General features: G+C 47.3%; 1 protein-coding gene across 4 annotated transcripts in view; it reads right to left on the bottom strand.

Moving 5' to 3' along the window:
- Nucleotides 1–16655, bottom strand: part of ARHGAP40 (Rho GTPase activating protein 40) — a 90351-nt gene that overhangs the window by 7797 nt on the left and 65899 nt on the right. For all 4 annotated transcript variants that reach the window (XM_029071011.2, XM_029071012.2, XM_029071007.2 and 1 more), the window contains 7 exons: nucleotides 16317–16408; nucleotides 15364–15441; nucleotides 12142–12301; nucleotides 7608–7690; nucleotides 6715–6921; nucleotides 4142–4282; nucleotides 236–396 (listed from right to left, as the gene is read on the bottom strand). In XM_029071011.2, the coding sequence (XP_028926844.1) occupies nucleotides 236–396; nucleotides 4142–4282; nucleotides 6715–6921; nucleotides 7608–7690; nucleotides 12142–12301; nucleotides 15364–15441; nucleotides 16317–16408 (922 nt within the window). The remainder of the gene's footprint in view (nucleotides 1–235; nucleotides 397–4141; nucleotides 4283–6714; nucleotides 6922–7607; nucleotides 7691–12141; nucleotides 12302–15363; nucleotides 15442–16316; nucleotides 16409–16655) is intronic.

Below are 16655 nucleotides of genomic sequence, written 5' to 3'. Positions count from 1 at the left end.
CAGAGAGGTGAAGTAACATGCTCAAATTCACAGAGCAGGCAAGTGGCAGAGCCGGGATTAGAACCCGGGTCCTTCTGATTCTCACGCTGCAACGTTTACTTCACCTGGAAATCCCTTCCGGGTGGCACTGTCACACACTTCCTACCCCTCCCTTCCGCCCAGATTCTCTTCATCACTGGGGTGGGAAACAGCAGAGAGGTTCTGGTTTCACGTAACCATTCAGGCTGCTAGTTACCATTTGATGAGATTGACGGTATTCACAATATTCCAGTTACTGGAACAGAGATGCTTCTGGAACTGCTTGAGGACATCAGCTGCTTTGGTCCCATTATTCAAGTGCACCTCCAAAGAGTCTTTCAGAAACAAAGTAGCCTGGATTTTCACCACCTTGGATGGCTAAGCGAACACACAGAAGAAGGTTTAATCACGGACAAATGGCGTGAATCAGAGAGCCACTTGGGGTCTGAAATTCAATCACAAACAGCTTAGAGCTTTTCAGGTGCGCTGGAAAATGCACCAAAAACACAGAAAGAAATTCTGGATACTAAAAGGATTAGTCTGTCAGGTTTTTTCAGTGGCCTTCTTTCCACAAACGCCCTCACCTGTGTGTGGTTCGTTAACTCAGACCAAGGTCTCTCGTAAAAGTGAATCTGGAGAAGACCAGGAAGAAGCGAAGGAAACTTTAAAAACGTATATTTTTAGCAAATTCAGTTCTCAGCCTCCCACCGGAGTCATAAATACCAGCAATTCAGAAATAACTAGGGAATAAAGTCAGAGTGCCCCCAGGCGTTCACAAGGTAGTATAATTTTTATTTAGAGCCAACTAGATTTGTTTGTTGGTGTTGTTTTATTTTTAATGATACTTGTTTAGCATTTACTATGTGTCAATCGCAGTTCTAAGCCCTGGGGTACATACAAATCGATCAGGTTGGACACAGTTCCTGTCCCACATGGGGCTCACAGTCACAACATCGCTAAAATCTGCTCTTTCCTCTCCACACAAATCACCACTACATTAGTACAATCATCCTATCCTGCCTAGATTACTGTATCAACCTCCTTTCTGACCTCCCAACCTCCTGCCTCTTTCCCACTCCAATCCATACTTCACTCCACTGACCGAATTATCTTCCTTCAGAAACGTTCGGGGCATGTCACCCCCCTCAAAAATCTCCAGTGGTTGCCGTCCACCTCTGTATCAAACAAAAACTCCTTTCCATTGGCTATAAAGCACTCCTTCAACTTCCTCCCTCTTAACTCAATTCGCTTATCTTCTTCTACAACCCAACCCACACACACTGCTCCTATGCTGCTAACCTTTTCACTCTGCCTCGATCTTACCCGTCTCACCGCCGTCTCATGGCCCGCGTCCTACCTCCGGCCTGGAACGCCCTCCCTCCTCAAATCCACCATTTACTCTCCCCTTCTTCAAAGCCTTATTGAAGGCACATCTCCTCCAAGAGGTCTTCCCAGACTAACCCCCACTTTTCCTTCATCTCCCACTCCCTTCTATGTCACTCTGACTTGGTCCCTTAGCTCTTCCCCCCGCCCCCCCCCCGCCCCACAGCACATATATATATATATATGTAATTTTATTTATTTATATTGATGACTGTTTACTTGTATTGATATCTGTCTCTCCCCTTTACCCCCAGACTGTGAGCTTGTTGGGGGCAGGGATTGTCCCTCAAATACCGTATTGTACTTTCCCAAGCACTTAGTAGGGTGCTTTGCACACAGTAAGTGCTCAATAAATATGATTGAGTGACAATGAATGAATGCATAAAATAGAAGGTAGAACCGGTTTTGCATCCCTATTTCATAGATCCTTCCAGTTTCCATTAAACTATGGCTCTCTGCCTCATCCTCGCGTGAACATGTTCAAGAACGGAGACCTCAGCAATGGAGTCAAAGCCCAAATCCCTGCCCCAAACCACCTCTTGGAGAATGGATATCTGTGAAGACCCTTTCCAGGATTTCTGTTGAGATGGTTTCTGTAGAGTCTCTCAGTCAGCAGTCTTTGATAGAGATGGGAATGTGTGTGTGTGAGAGAGAGAGAGAGAGAGAGAGAGAGAGAGAGAGTGTGTGTGTGTGTGTGTGTGTGTGTGTGTTGTGGGGGCAGGCAGAGAGGGAAAGGGGGCTAGGGGAGGAGGTCAAAAAAGGTCTGGTGGAAAGGATCTCAGCTGAGCATCAGCAGGAATGCCCACGTGGAGAGACTTCCTCCTCTCCTCAGAAGAAGGGGGATAAAACAGTCTCGGAACTATTTCCAGTTAAGAAAGGAAAAGCTTTTCTTCTCTAACAGCAGACAGAGCGGCAACCTGCACTTCCCAGAAGTCTTTCAAGGGCTGGGTTTGACCTAGCTCTTTCTAGCCATCCACCCGAGAGAGGAACACTCCCCAAAGTCACATGTCTACAGAAGGCCACAGATAGTCAAAGTGCATTTGGGTTGAAGCCATGTGGCCTGTTGAGTGGGCAGGGCAGGGAGAGACGTGTGGCATGGCATGGTGGATTGAGCACGGGCCTGGGAGTCAGAGGGTAATGAGTTCTAACTCTGGCTCCGCCACTTGTCTGCTGTGTGGCTCTGGGCAAGTCTCTTCACTTCTCTGTGCCTCAGTTCCCTCATCTGTAAAATGGGGATTAAGATTGTGAGTCCTACGCAGGATAGGGACTGTGTTCAACCTTATTTGCTTGTATACACCCAAGCGCTTAGTACAGTGCCTGGCCCATAGTAAGCACTTAACAAATACCATAATTATTATTATTAGTGGTGAAAATGGGAACACTGACCCAATACCTGACCCGACTAGGTGTGCTGGGGAATGGTGGGCAGGGTGGGCACACGGGGAGCTCCCAGAGTCCTGTGCTCTCCCTCAAGTCCTTCAGGTTTTTTTGAGAAAACAGGGAGAGGGAAAGGTGTAAATGGGATGCAGAGGAGTGGAGGAGAAAGGGGAACAATACGGGTGAGGACAAGACAGGGAATGGGAATCAAAGAACATGGGGAGAAAAGAGATGGATACACACTGTGGAGCTTGTGTGAGAGCATATAGCCATCCACCTCTACTGTCTGCACTATTTGCAGGTTGTGACAATTGCAGGAATTTTCTGGCTACCTCGAGCCTGTAGAGACATGTTCTCAGTGCTTGGAGAGTGGATTAAATTACCTAACTTTTGAATTTACTTTCGTCCTTTAAATACACACCTACTCGCTTCAGTGAGTACAGTAAGCAGGTTGGCTCCTTGGAGAAGCAGTGTGGGCTAATGGAAAGTGCGTGGGATGGAGTCAGGAGACCTGGGTACTAATCCCAGCTCTGCCACTTGCCTGCCGTGTGGCCTTGGGTAAGTCACTTGACTTCTCTGGGCCTCGGTGGGGACTATAAGCCCGTCAAAGGGCAGGGACTGTATCTGTTACCGATTTGTACATTCCAAGTGTTTAGTACAGTGCTCTGCACATAGTAAGCGCTCAATAAATACTATTGAATGAATGAATGAATGACTAAACACCCATTCTCCCTCCCCCTAAAACTGTGAGCCCCATATGGGACAGAGACTGTGTCTAATTTGATTCTATTGTATCTGGCACTTAACATGGCACATACTAAGTGCTTGACAAATGCCACCATTCTTATTATTATTTAGTAATTTGTGGAGAAAGGAGACGGCGGCCTGAAGGTCTAGAGTCTCAGATGACACCATCTAGCTAAAATGCAGGTCCAACTGTGAAAATTCAGCATTTGCTCACATAGTAGGAGTAAGCCCTATCTGGCAGAAACCACCCATGACTGAGGCTCCAGGAAAACTCTAAATAGAGTAAACTGTGAAAATGCTTGGGGAATTTCTCGTTATAGGTAGGGAACGTGTCTGCTACTTCTGTTGTATTGTACTCTCCCAAGTGCTTAGTACAGTGCTCTGCACATAGTAAGCGCTCGATAAATACCATTGATTGATTAATTGATCGAGGAGGGGGTGGAGGGAGACAGCGGCCACTCTGAATGCGTCTGTTTATGGCTATACTGTACTTTCCCAAGAGCCTTAGTACAATGTTCTGCACACAGTAAGCGCTCGATAAATATGACTGAATGAATGGCATTGGTTGTCTGATGAATTGACAGAGCCCAGGTGAGCTCCAGGTCGCAGCACTCACTTCTCCAGGGGCTTTCCCAGCCTTGTCCTTGTCAGTGTGGATCTTTTTCAACAAGTTCTTGATCCGTTTATCGTAGAATTGGTACCTCCGGCTGCTGCTCTCGTTCAGTTTTCTCACTTGAGCTACCAGGAAGGAGGATACCTGGTGGGGAAAAAAAAAATCAATCGTATTTACTGATGGTTTACTTTGTGCTGAGCACTATACCAAGGGCTTGGGAGAGTATAACAGAGGTGACAGACAGATTCCAAGCCCACAGTGAGCTAACAGTCTAAAGGGGGAGACAGGCATTAATGTAAAGAAATAAAGTACGTAAATACTGTGGGGCTGAGAGGGTGGGGAATCTAAGTGAAAGGGTGACAGAAAAGGGAATGAGAGAAGAGGAAATAAGGGTCTAGTCGGAGAAGGCCTCTTGGAGGAGATATGCCTTCAATAAGGCTTTAAAGGTGGGGAGGGTGATAGTCCGTCAGATATGAAGAGTGGAGGAATTCCAACTCAGAGGCAGGACGTGGACAAGAGGTCAGTGGCAAGACAGAAGGGATCAAGGTGCAGTGAGTCGACTGGCATTAGAGTGAAGTATGTGGCCTGAGTTGTAGTAGGAAATCAGGGAGGTAAGGTAAGAGGGACAAGGTGATTGAGTGATTTAAAGCCAATGGAAAGGAGTTTCTGTTTGATGTGGCGGTAAATGGGAACCACTGGAGGTTGTTGAGGAGAGGGGAAACATGGACTGACATTTCTGTAGAAAAATTATCCAGGCAGCAGAGTTAAATATGGAGTGGAGTTGGGAGAGACAGGGGGCAGGGAGGTCAGCAGGAGGCTGATGCAGTAATGCCGATAAGTAATGCTGATGGAGTGGGATAGGATAAGTGCTTGGATTAATGTGGTAGCCATTTGGATGGAGAGGAAAGGGCAGATTTTCACAGTGTTGTAAAAGGATGAACCAACGGGATTTGCTGACAGATTGAATATGTGGGATGAATGAGAGAGATGAGTGAAGGATAAACCAAGGGTACAGGCTGGTAAGACAGGGAGGATGGTGGTGCTGTCTACAGTGATGGGAAAGTCAGGAGGACAACAGGGTTTGGGTCCATTTTGGGATAGGGAGTGTCTCTATTTGTTGCCGAATTGTTCTTTCCAAGTGCTTAGTACAGTGCTCTGCACTCAGTAAGTGTTCAATAAATATGATTGAATGAATGAATGAATAAGATAAGGAGCTCTGTTTTGGACATGTTAAGTGTGAGGTATTGGCGTGGGACATCCAAGTAGAAATGTCCTAAAGGCAGAAGGAAAAGTGAGGCTGCAGAGAAGAACAGAGATCAGGGCTGAAGATCTAGATTTGAGACTCATCCACGTAGAAATGGTAATTGAAGCCATGGGGGTAAATGAGTTCTCCAGAGGAGTGGGTGTAGACGGAGAATAGAAGGGGACCCAGAACTGAACCCTGAAGGTCTCCCACAGTTAGGGGATGGGAAGCAGAGGAGAAGCCTGTGAAGGAGATTGAGAATGAGTGGCTGGAGAGCCAGAAGGAGAACCAGGAGAGGAGAGTGTCACTGAAGCCAAGTTGGTTAATATTTCTAGGAGAAGGGGGTGATGGACAGTGCCCAAGGCAGCTGAGAGGTCTAGGAGGATTCAAATGGAGTAGAGGCCATTGGATTTGGCAAGAAGGAGATCGCTGGCAAGCTTTGAGAGGGCGGTTTCTGTGCAGGGAAGGGGATGGAAGCCAGATCGGCAGAGATCAAGGAGAGAATTGGAGGAAAAGAAGAGGAGAAAGCGGGTGTAGACAACACACTCAACGAATCTGGAGAGGAATCATAGGCGGGAAATGAGCCAATGATTAGAGGGAACTGTTGGGTCAGCAGGATGTTACTTTAGCACGGGCTAGCGCGAGACTGGGGGGCAACTGGGAACCGATTCACGGAGCCTCCGACTGACCACACCAGTCACACGTATCCTAACCCTGTTGTCTCAGACCCAATTGTCCCAGCCCCCCATCAGTGGACCCCCAGCTCCCAGGGCCTCTGCAAGCAGCCACTCAGGTGGGTGCAAATGGGAGACTCCTGGGTGCAGGGGGGCAAAAGCATCATGTGACCTTACCATGAACTGCTATGTTGGGGGGCACCCTGGGAGCTGAGAAGGGTGTGATTTCCTTCACCAAAATGTCTACCTCCTTCATCTTATGCACAGGACACAGCCAGCGGGGGTATGGATTTAAAGAGGAAGGGGAGCCCAATCTCAAACAACACAGCAGGGAGACCAGCCGGCCGGGGGTGGGACGTCACAACTGGGAGAAGGGGGTGGCTCTTCTTTAGAGGCTTTGGGAACATCGGGATTCCGGGAGGTGGATTCAAAACCGGGGCAAGCTGATGTCCCAGTGAGGTCTTTCCGTGCACATGGTGTGGAGCAGGGTGTCCACTGTATCTCCCAACCCACACCGTTGACTCTCACCATCAGGCTGGGCGTGTGTGCGTGCGCATTTAGTCATTCTTGCTACGGACCCAGACCTGGCCAGGGCTCAACGGGGCAGTCGTCTGCATCTGGGATGGAGCAGGATCCCAAGGGGAGAGGGAGGGACTTACCGTCCATAGCAGATCCTGGTAATGGATCATCATCCGAACCAAATCGGCCGCCCCCTCGGCCAGCTGCTTCTCCTTCCCCTCCGGGATCTTGTTGGGCAGCCCCTTGTGCATGAAGAGGTTGGGCGCGATCACCGTGGAGACGTTCCATAGATTCATCTTGTTCTTCTTCTCCCGGGCAACCACTTTGCTGAGAAACTCCAGCAGGGCCTGAAAGAGGCCAGAGGGTCAGCTAAGAGAATCGCCAGTGCTTGGCAGATCCCCCTCAGCTCAGGGGCAACCCAGAAGCCTCAGCATCCTCTCATTCTTCCTTCCTGGGGGTCAGGGTTCAAACACTGCCCATTTCAGTCCCGGGACGGGGCACAGAACCACAAGTCCTGGCTCTGACCCAGGTTGTGCAACTTTGGGACTGTCATTACCCCCTCTGGGCCACCTGGGAGATGGGGAAGAATATGTGGCCTCCCCACTACCCAGGAGTGGAGGAGACAGAATCTGAGATCACAGCCTGTGTCAGGAAACTGGACTTGGGCCTGCTCTTCTCCCAGGGCCCAAGTGATGGTCCAGGAGAGCTGCCAGCCTGACAAGAAATAAGCTGGAATGGCAGTAGGGTGGAATTCCTTTGAATCTTAAAGAATCAGCCAGAAACAACCTCATTTATTCATAATCCTATCTCACCCCCACCACCACTCCACCCACCTGCTGGCTTTCATCTAATCTTGACTGTGGAGAACCAACGCAGTTACCTCAGGTGGATTTTTTTCCCTCCCAAAGAGATCCGCTTCACAAGGTGACTAAGTTTCCCGCAACCAGGCCTGCAATTGTGAGGGGCTCGTGGGAGTGTGGAGAGAGGGGAGTCGGTCGTGTTAAGTACTGAGGGGAAGCGGGGAGGGAATTACCTTCAGGGTGTTCCTGTTGGGTTCTGGAAGGATCAAGATGAGCAAATTGAGAGCCTGCAGCCTCTGCTTCAGGTCAGGGATATCTGGATTAAGAGGAACACATATCCATCATCCCAACTACATGTTCTGTCGGTTATCAAAACACTCCCAAATATAGACCCTCTGTGCTTTCCATTAATCGATGGCATTTATTGAGTGCTCACATACAAAGCACTTGGAAGAGTACAGTAGGGCTAATGGATCCCTGCCCTCACGGAGCTTCCAATCTCAGATGGGAGACAGACATAAAATAAATGACAGGTAGAAGAAGCACCAGAAGATTCAAAGATATGCTCACGAGTGATGTTGGGGTGGGGAGAGATCGAGTATCAAAGGGCTCGGGGCATACGGACTTAGGCAGAGAGGTGACATGCAGCAGGAAGGGAAATAAGGGGCGGAGATGAGAGGTTAGTCAGGGAAGGCTTCTTGGAGGAGATCTTAGAGCACAGCTTTGAAGATGGGAAAAGTGGTGGATTGTTGGAGGGAGTTCCAGGAAAGAGGGAGGAGGTGGGCAAGGGGTCAACAGCAAGAGAGAAGAGAAAGCAGCATGGTCGAGCGGATAGAGCAGGGCCCTGGGAGTCAGAAGGACCTGGGTTCTAATCCCAGCTGTGCCATTTCATTCAATCATTCAACTGCATTTATTGAGCGCTTACTGTGCGCAGAGCACTGTACTAAGTGTTTGGAAAGTACAATTCAGCAACAAATAGAGACAATCCCTGCCCAACAACAGGCTCTCGGTCTAGAAGGGGGGAGACAAACATCAAAACAAGTAAACAGGCATCAATAGCATCAATATAAATAGAATTATAGATATAGACACATCATTAATAAAAATACAATAATAAATATGTACATATATACACAAGTGCTATGGGGTGGGGAGGGGGGTAGAGCAGAAGGAAAGAGTCGGGGTGATGGGGAGGGGAGGAGGAGCAGAGGAAAGGAGGATTTAGCCATTTGTTTGCTGGGTGACCTTGGGCCAAACTGTTAACTTCTCTGTACCTCAGTTACCTCCTCTGTAAAATGGGGATTACGACGGTGAGCCCCATGTGGGACACGGAATCCCACGTGCTTAAATTGTATTTACCCCAGCATTTAGTACAGTGCCTGTTACTTAGTAAGCACTTAAAAACCATAAAAACGTTCAGGTGATATCATGATAGCGTTATGTCTCAGTCGGTCTAGAATGAGCGTCCCACTGGAGGCTGCTAACACAAACAGTATCTTATATCCTCTTCCTCCGCCTCCTACCCACAGGGATTATTTTCACACGATGGCCTTGTTGTTTAGCAGCGTATCTGGCAAAGACGGGGGAAGGGGAGGCGTTTATTATATTTTCCCTTGCCAGATGATGGATGCGACTTGGGTGACGGAGAAGAGGAGCAGGAAAGGGAGAGTGCAGTGATAGAGGACACCACCAGAGAGCAGAGTCAAACTGTTATCCCGCACTAGAAAAGTAATTTTCTCAGCTTCGTGATTTGGGTCTTCTCCTTCCCCGCATCTCGGTTATTTCACCCTTCAGAGCAACTCGATTATCAATTTGATCATCAATCAATTAATGATATTGATTGAGCGCTTACTGTGTGCAAGGCTAAGTGCTTGGGAGAGGAGTTACACAGTAATTGAATCTGGAGAAAGTTTACTCTAGAAGTAGTTAAAATCCAGGAGATGTGCAGGGACATGCACAGTATTCATTAGATGACACTTGTCCAAGATGTTCCTTGTTTAAAAGGTACTTGTTAAGTGCTTACTATATGCCAGGCGTTGTAATAAGCACTGGGTAGATACAGGCTAATCAGGTTGGGCACAGTCCCTGACTCCCATGGGGATCACCCTCTTATTCCCCGTTTTACATATGAGGGAACTACAGCACGGAGAAGTGAAATGACTTGCCCAAGGTCACGCAACAGACAGGTGGTGGAGTCGGGATTAGAACCCAGGTCCTTCTGACTCCCAGGCCTGTGCTCCATCCACTAGACTATGCTGTTTTTGTCATTAGTAAATTAGCAGTCATTCATTTTCACAACCACAAGAGAATCAACGGCACTGAGCACTTACTGTGTACAGAGCGCTGTACAGAATGCTTGGCAGAGTATAAGAAAATAAAGTTGGTAGACGTGATCCCTGCCTACAAGGAGCTTACAGTCTAGAGGAGGACTTTACAGTTCAATGATTCTCTTAATACAGTAATTAAAAATAAATCTCATAAGGGCACTATAGACAGTAAATTCAGACAGTGAATTAGCAGTGTCTGCTAATTCTGTTTGTTGTAATAATAATAATAATGATAATAATGTTGGTATTTGTTAAGCGCTTACTATGTGCAGAGCACTGTTCTAAGCGCTGGGGTAGACACAAGGGAATCAGGTTGTCCCACGTGGGGCTCACAGTGTTAATCCGCATTTTACAGATGAGGTAACTGAGGCACCGAGAAGTTAAGTGACTTGCCCAAAGTCACACAGCTGACAAGTGGCAGAGCCGGGATTCGAACCCATGATCTCTGACTCCAAAGCCCGTGCTCTTTCCACTGAGCCACGCTGCTTCTCTAGTCACGCTGTATTCTCTCCCAAGGACTCAGTATGGTGCTATGCACTTAGTAAGCACTCAATCAATATCACCGATGGATCGATAATCGAACTGGCACTGCAGCAGTTGTTCTGAAGGATGAAATAACCGAGATGCTGGAAGGAGAAGGGGAAGACCCCGCTGGAGGGAACGGTATTTCTTGGTGTTCTTCTAGAAGAACACACATACGCGCTATCTTTCATTCATTCATCCATTCATTCGGTCAGTCATATTTTTTGAGTGCTTACTGTGTGCAAAGTACTGTAAAAAGTGCTAGAGAGAGTGCAATATAACAGACACATTTCTGCCCACAACGAGCTCAGTCTAGAGTCTATCTGATTCCAGAGTTTTCCTCCCAGGAAAGGTCTAAGAGAAAAACATTCAATCAAAATGGGGTTAGCAAGAACATTTGAGAATACTGCATTCAATCCTTCTTTCGTTCATTCAACCAATTGTATTTACTGAGTGCTTACTGTATGCAGGGCACCGTATTAAGAGCTTGGAAAGTACAACTCGGCAACAAATAGAGACAATAATGATAATAATGTTGGTATTTGTTAAGCGCTTACTATGTGCAGAGCACCGTTCTAAGAGCTGGGGGAGATACAGGGTCATCAGGTTGCCCCACGTGAGGCTCACGGTTAATCCCCATTTTACAGATGAGGTAACTGAGGCCCAGAGAAGTGACATGCCCACCGTCACACAGCTGACAAGTGGCAGAGCCGGGAGTCGAACCCATGACCTCTGACTCCGAAGCCCGGGCTCTTTCCACTGAGCCACAACGGCTCACAGTCTAGAAGGGGGGAGACAGGCATCCAAACAGGTGTCGACAGCATCGATATCAATATCATTATAGATATATACACATCATTAATATAAAGAGAATTCTAAAATACATAAATATGCTGTGGGGGGGAAGTAGTGCAATGGGAGCAAGTCGGGGTGATGGGAGCAGAGAAAAAGGGGGGCTTAGTCTGGGAAGGCCTCCTGGAGGAGGTGAGCCTTCAGTGGGGCTTTGAAGAGGAGAAGTGTGATTTGAGGAGGGAGGGCGGGCAAGAAGTGGGAGCTGAGGGACATCTCTTCATTTCCTGTGGTCTTAATGAAGGTGGAAAGGAAAGTACCCCACACATGCCCTTGGGAGGATCGGCCACATGGCAAAAAACCAATGAAATCTGGTAGGCCTCCTAAACCACAGATATGTCAGATAATACTGAAGGGCATCAGGACTTGAAAAGTATAAACCTATCTTCCCATTCCTCCCCTCCAGCGTGGCCTAGTGGAAAGACCCCGTGGCCCGGAAGTCAAAGGATGTGGGCCCTAATCCTGGCTCCGCCACGTGTCTGCTGTGTGCCTCAGTTACCTAATAACTGTGCTATTTGTTACGTGCTTATTAAGTGCCAAGCACTCTACAAAGTGCTGGAGTAGATACGAGGTAACTCGGTTGGACAGATGTGGTAACTGAGGCAGAGAGAAGTGAAGTGACTTTGCCCAAGGCCCCACAGCAGACAAGTGGTGGAGTCAGGGTTATAGCCCAGGTCCTTCTGACTCCCATCCCAGTGCTCTATCCATTAGACCACACTGCTTCATCTGTAAAATGGGGATTAAGACTGTGAGCCCCATGTGGGACAGGGACTGTGTCCAAATTGATTACTTCGTACCTACCCCAGAGCTCAGAACAGTGCTTGGCACATAGTAACCCCAATTATTATTCCTAATAAATGAGAATTTTTCCCTTCAGAAAGACCTTAGACGACAAATGTCTGTCCTGCAAAAGCCCGCTGCATTTCCCGCAAGCTAGACAAAGGCGGATTGACGGGGCTCTGATACCGGTCACTACCCTCCCCTGGTCCTGGTTGGGCACTGAGGCTCGTACAACCCCTGCACACCCCGTCTTTCCCCCTCGCCGGCCTCAGGACCCAGCTGAACTCACTCTGCACGGCGGCGAAGGCAGGCAGGTACTCGGCTGTGAGCAGCGGGGTGGGGAGCTCCCGAATGAACCTCTTGAGTAAACCCGACACGTCATTCTGGTGGACGTCGTCCCAGCTGAAGAGGCCGGCGTAGAAATCGTTTTCCAGCTTTTGCTCCAGGCTCTGGAGAGGGAAGGAAAATTTATTTATCCGTTTATGGCGTTTGTTAAACGCTTCCTATTTTCATTCATTTTGTCATATTTAATGAACATTTACCGTGGGCAGAGCGCTGTATTAAGCGCTTGGGAGATAAATAAATGGACACATTCACCGCTCACAATGAGCTTACAGTCTTGGGGAGGAGGGGAAGGAGACAGACATCAATGTAAATAAATAAATGACAGATATGTACATAAGTACTATGGGTCTGGGAAGCGGGGATGTGCCCACCACTTTTCTATGTGCTGGGGCACGGTGCTGCTTTCTTTGAATTTGCAGGTTGGGCACGATCCCTGTCCCACATGGGAGAGAGAGAGACCCTCAGATTCTCACCATGGCCCGTCCCCTTTTCCCCTTTTGATTTTCAGATTGTGAACCTCTCAAGAGATAGCGACCATGTCTAATTCCCGAGCTGGTATTCTTTCCCAGCACTGCCCACTATAACGCCTTCTCCTTCTCCTCATTCATTCAATCGTATTTGAGCACTCACTGTACTAAGCACTTGGGAGAGTACAGTATACAATAATCAACAGACACATTGCCTGCCCATAATGAGCTTACAGTCTAGAGTCGAGTGGCCTGCATCTAGCAGACTCTGAAATTGCTGGAATAAAGAGACGTGGGCAATAGGGCAAGGAGAGGGTAGAGTGAAGAAGAAGCACCACAACACTGGTAGCCAAGCCTCTCTTGGCAGACTATTTTCTGTGAATAAATGGGCAAGTAGAGTACGTCAAGTTGGCAGACGCTATTCCTGCCCACGAAGAACTTACAGTCTACAGCGGGACAATCCGCATCCCTCAATCAGTGGCATTTATTGAGCACTTGTCGTGTGCGGAGCACTATACTAAGCGCTCAGGTGAGTACAATGCCATAATGTTGGCGGATGTATTCCCTCCCCATCTCATAGATGTTTTCCTTGACTTGCTTGGGGCTGAGGTGACACAAGCGGCCACCACAACTCAACGTGTCTCTAAACTCTCGGGCGGAGGTAGTCACGGCTGATAGGAGCCAACCCTGAAACTAAAGCGGCAGCCTCAGCCCATGCTAAACCCTCTCGTTCAAATGGTTTCACTAGCATGAGCAGGTGCTACGGCTGTATCTAGCTGTCGTGGGGCTTGGAAGACTTTTAGAGCATTAGCTGGAACCTGCCAAGTTTTGATAGGTGAACAGGGTGGAAGGCAGGAGACAGAGAGATAGCAAAGGAAATTCGGGCTGGAGTAACGGTGCCCAGAAAAACTGAGTTACGGGAGGGGGGAATGAGAAGGAAGAGATCTAACAGCAACTGGAGAGGGTAATAACAACTGCAGTACCTGTTAAGCGCTAAATACTGTACTAAACACTGAGGTAGATACAAGAGAGGCAACGTGGCCTAGCGGAAATAGCACAAATAGCACGGACCTGGGAGTCGGAGGACCTGGGTTCTAAATCCGGCTCCACCACTTGCCTGAGGTGTGACCTTGGGCAAGTCACCTAACTTTTCTGTGCCTCAGTTACCTCATCTGTACGATATTAATGATGGAATTTAATAAGGATAGCATTTAAGTGCTTAGTATGCACCAGACACTGTAATAAGCACGGGAGGGGATATAAGCAAATCGAATTGGACACAGTCCCTGACCCATGTGGGGCTAGCACAGTTTCAATCTCCATTTTACAGATGAGGTAACAGAGGCACAGAGAAGTGACTACAATCAGGATTAAGACTGTGAGCTCTATGTGGAACAGAAAAGCTGTATCCAACCTGATTAGCTTGTGTCTATGCCAGGACTAAGCACAGTGCCTGGCATGTAGTAAGTGCTCAAGAAATACCATTTTAGAAAAAGAATCAGTTGGACACAATCCCTGTCTCCACATGGGACTCACAGGGATCCCCAGAATAGTGACCGTGGCTGTCACTCTGAAACCAGGATGAGGATTTTGTGCTACTTTCACCACTGAGAAGACCAAGCCTCAATTTCCAATCACAACCTAAATCACTGTACAGAAATATTCTCTGGGAACTGTATGCTATAAATTGCTACGTTTCACTCTCTCCCCGCTGGCTACCATGTCACAAGGGCCAGAGCCAGACTTGGGAAAGCAAACAACCAAGAGCAATTTCTCCGCCCTTCCCACAAGAAGGGCTGGTCCTCGGAGATATTCGATAAAAGTGAGGCAGCTTGGGTTGGTGGAGAGAGTGTGGGCCTGAGCGTCAGGAATCCTGGGCTCTGATCACAGCTCCACAAATCACAGCCTCTCAGTCAGTAGTATTTACTGAGTACTCGCTTCGAGCAAAGTACCGTTCTAAGCTCTTGCGAGAGTATAACAGAATTACAAGATATCAATCTGCCCTAAAGGAGCTTATAATCATGTGGGGAAGACTGACACTAAAATAAATTGCAGATATGAGGAAGGAAAAGGGGATATGTACATGTTGGCTCATATTTTTATCTCTGTAGAGAAACAGCATGGCCTAGTGGGAAGAGCATATGCCTGAGAGTTAGAGGACCTCGGTTCTAATCCCAGCTCTGCCACAGACCTGCTTTGTGACCTTGGGTAAGTCATTTCACTTCTCTGGGCCTCAATTCCCTCATCTGCAATACCTATTCTCCCTCCTGTGTAGACTGTAAATCCCATGTAGGATCTGATTATCTTGTATCTACTCCAATGCTTAGTACAGAGCTTGACATATAGTAAGTGCTTAACAAATATCACAATTATTATTATTATTACCTGTCTTGAGGAGTCTTACTTATTAACTGAATTTCCAGCAACTTCCTACCACATTGCTGTAGGAAACAGTTTTTTAAAGTTTGTGTTTTGGGAGGTAAAGATTTGGGTGTCCATTAAGGAAACTGATATAAATAGGAAAGGAGACCTATAGAGAATTGAGTATCGATTTAAACAAAAAACAAAAAACACTTTGACTTCAGATTTTAGGGGAATCGTCAGGTTCACCTTAGTTTTAGCACCTATGAACCTAGGCGCATTGCAGCCCATAGAGAAAACAAAACCTCACAATTTTAAATATCCACACCATACCTTACCTTAATCCGGGTTTGGGACCCACAGACTCTCAAAATGCCTTCGGTATCCAGCCCTCTCTTTTCCAAGCACCACAACAACTGGGAGAAAATTGAAACCAGTATCTTAAATACCAAAATGTGAAATTCTGGAAATAAAAATCAACCTATTCTCTGTATCTAAATCTCATCTATCCCACCACCGACCCCTTGCCTAACATCCTCCCTCGGGCTTGGAACTCTCTCCCACTTCACATCCAGCAGTCCATCGTTCTCCTCATCTTCAAAACACTCCAAAAATAGCTTCTCCTCCAAGAGACCTTCCCCTATCCACCCATCCTTCTGTATCATCTACGCACTTAGCTGTGTGCTCCTTAAGCACTTTGATACTCACCCCAGTCCCTCAGCACTTCTGTACATAGCCTTAAATTCTATTTCCCTCTCTCTAATTTATTTAACATCTGGCTTTCCCTGAAGCTTCCTGCGGACAAGAATTGTGTCTACCAACTCCACTTTGTTGTACTTTCCCAAGCACTTAGTACAGTGCTCTGCACACAGTAAGCACTAAATAAGTCAATAAGTACCACTTATTGACATCAAGGTGCAGGATGATCAAAAATGGTCACAACTTGTACCCTGAATACTAAAAATCAGGAGTGGCAGATCCCTCGTTGGATACAGTCAGTTCTTTCTTAGCACAGGGCTTAGGATCACCAAGACCCTCATATCCCCAAAAACCCTGGTTATGCTCTTAACCCTCGACTGAAGTCGCCCTCTTGTGCAACATCATTTCTTCTAAAGTCATAATGTCTTTTTATCCACACACACACATCCACTAAGTCTCCAGTTCTATCCAAAACACATAATGCAAACAAGCAGACAATCATTCCTTATTATCAGTTGGCAAAGCTGCCCTTTGAAACGCTCCTAAGAAACCACCTGAGAGAGTCCCCAAATGAAAACGAGAGGGAACTTACTGCTTGAAGAATCAATGGGACCTGAGTGTTGGGAATGACTTTTTGATCGGTTTCCAATAAAGTGCTTAGCGGAACTCCAAAGAGCCGTTTTTCTGTAGCGAGAGAAGCACCTTGAGTTACCTCCTTCTTCTTTAAGTGATAAGTCAAAGAGCCCTGGTGCACAGTACCTTAGGGGAATTAATTGGAGGATTCTACAATTACAGCACCAAGAGCTAGCCCTAGGTTTTTGAACACAAGGATCTTAATAAATCTTTTAAAGCCCAGCAACCTAAACATAGTAAGTCGATAAACAGCTAGGGGGAAAAGCAGGTATTTTCAAGGTAGAATTGCATCAAGTCC

This window comes from Ornithorhynchus anatinus, chromosome 8 (assembly GCF_004115215.2).
Source record: "Ornithorhynchus anatinus isolate Pmale09 chromosome 8, mOrnAna1.pri.v4, whole genome shotgun sequence".
Classification (NCBI taxonomy): Eukaryota; Metazoa; Chordata; class Mammalia; order Monotremata; family Ornithorhynchidae; genus Ornithorhynchus; species Ornithorhynchus anatinus.
Note: the sequence above shows the minus strand (reverse complement) of the source record. Positions and strands in the feature narration are given on the sequence as shown.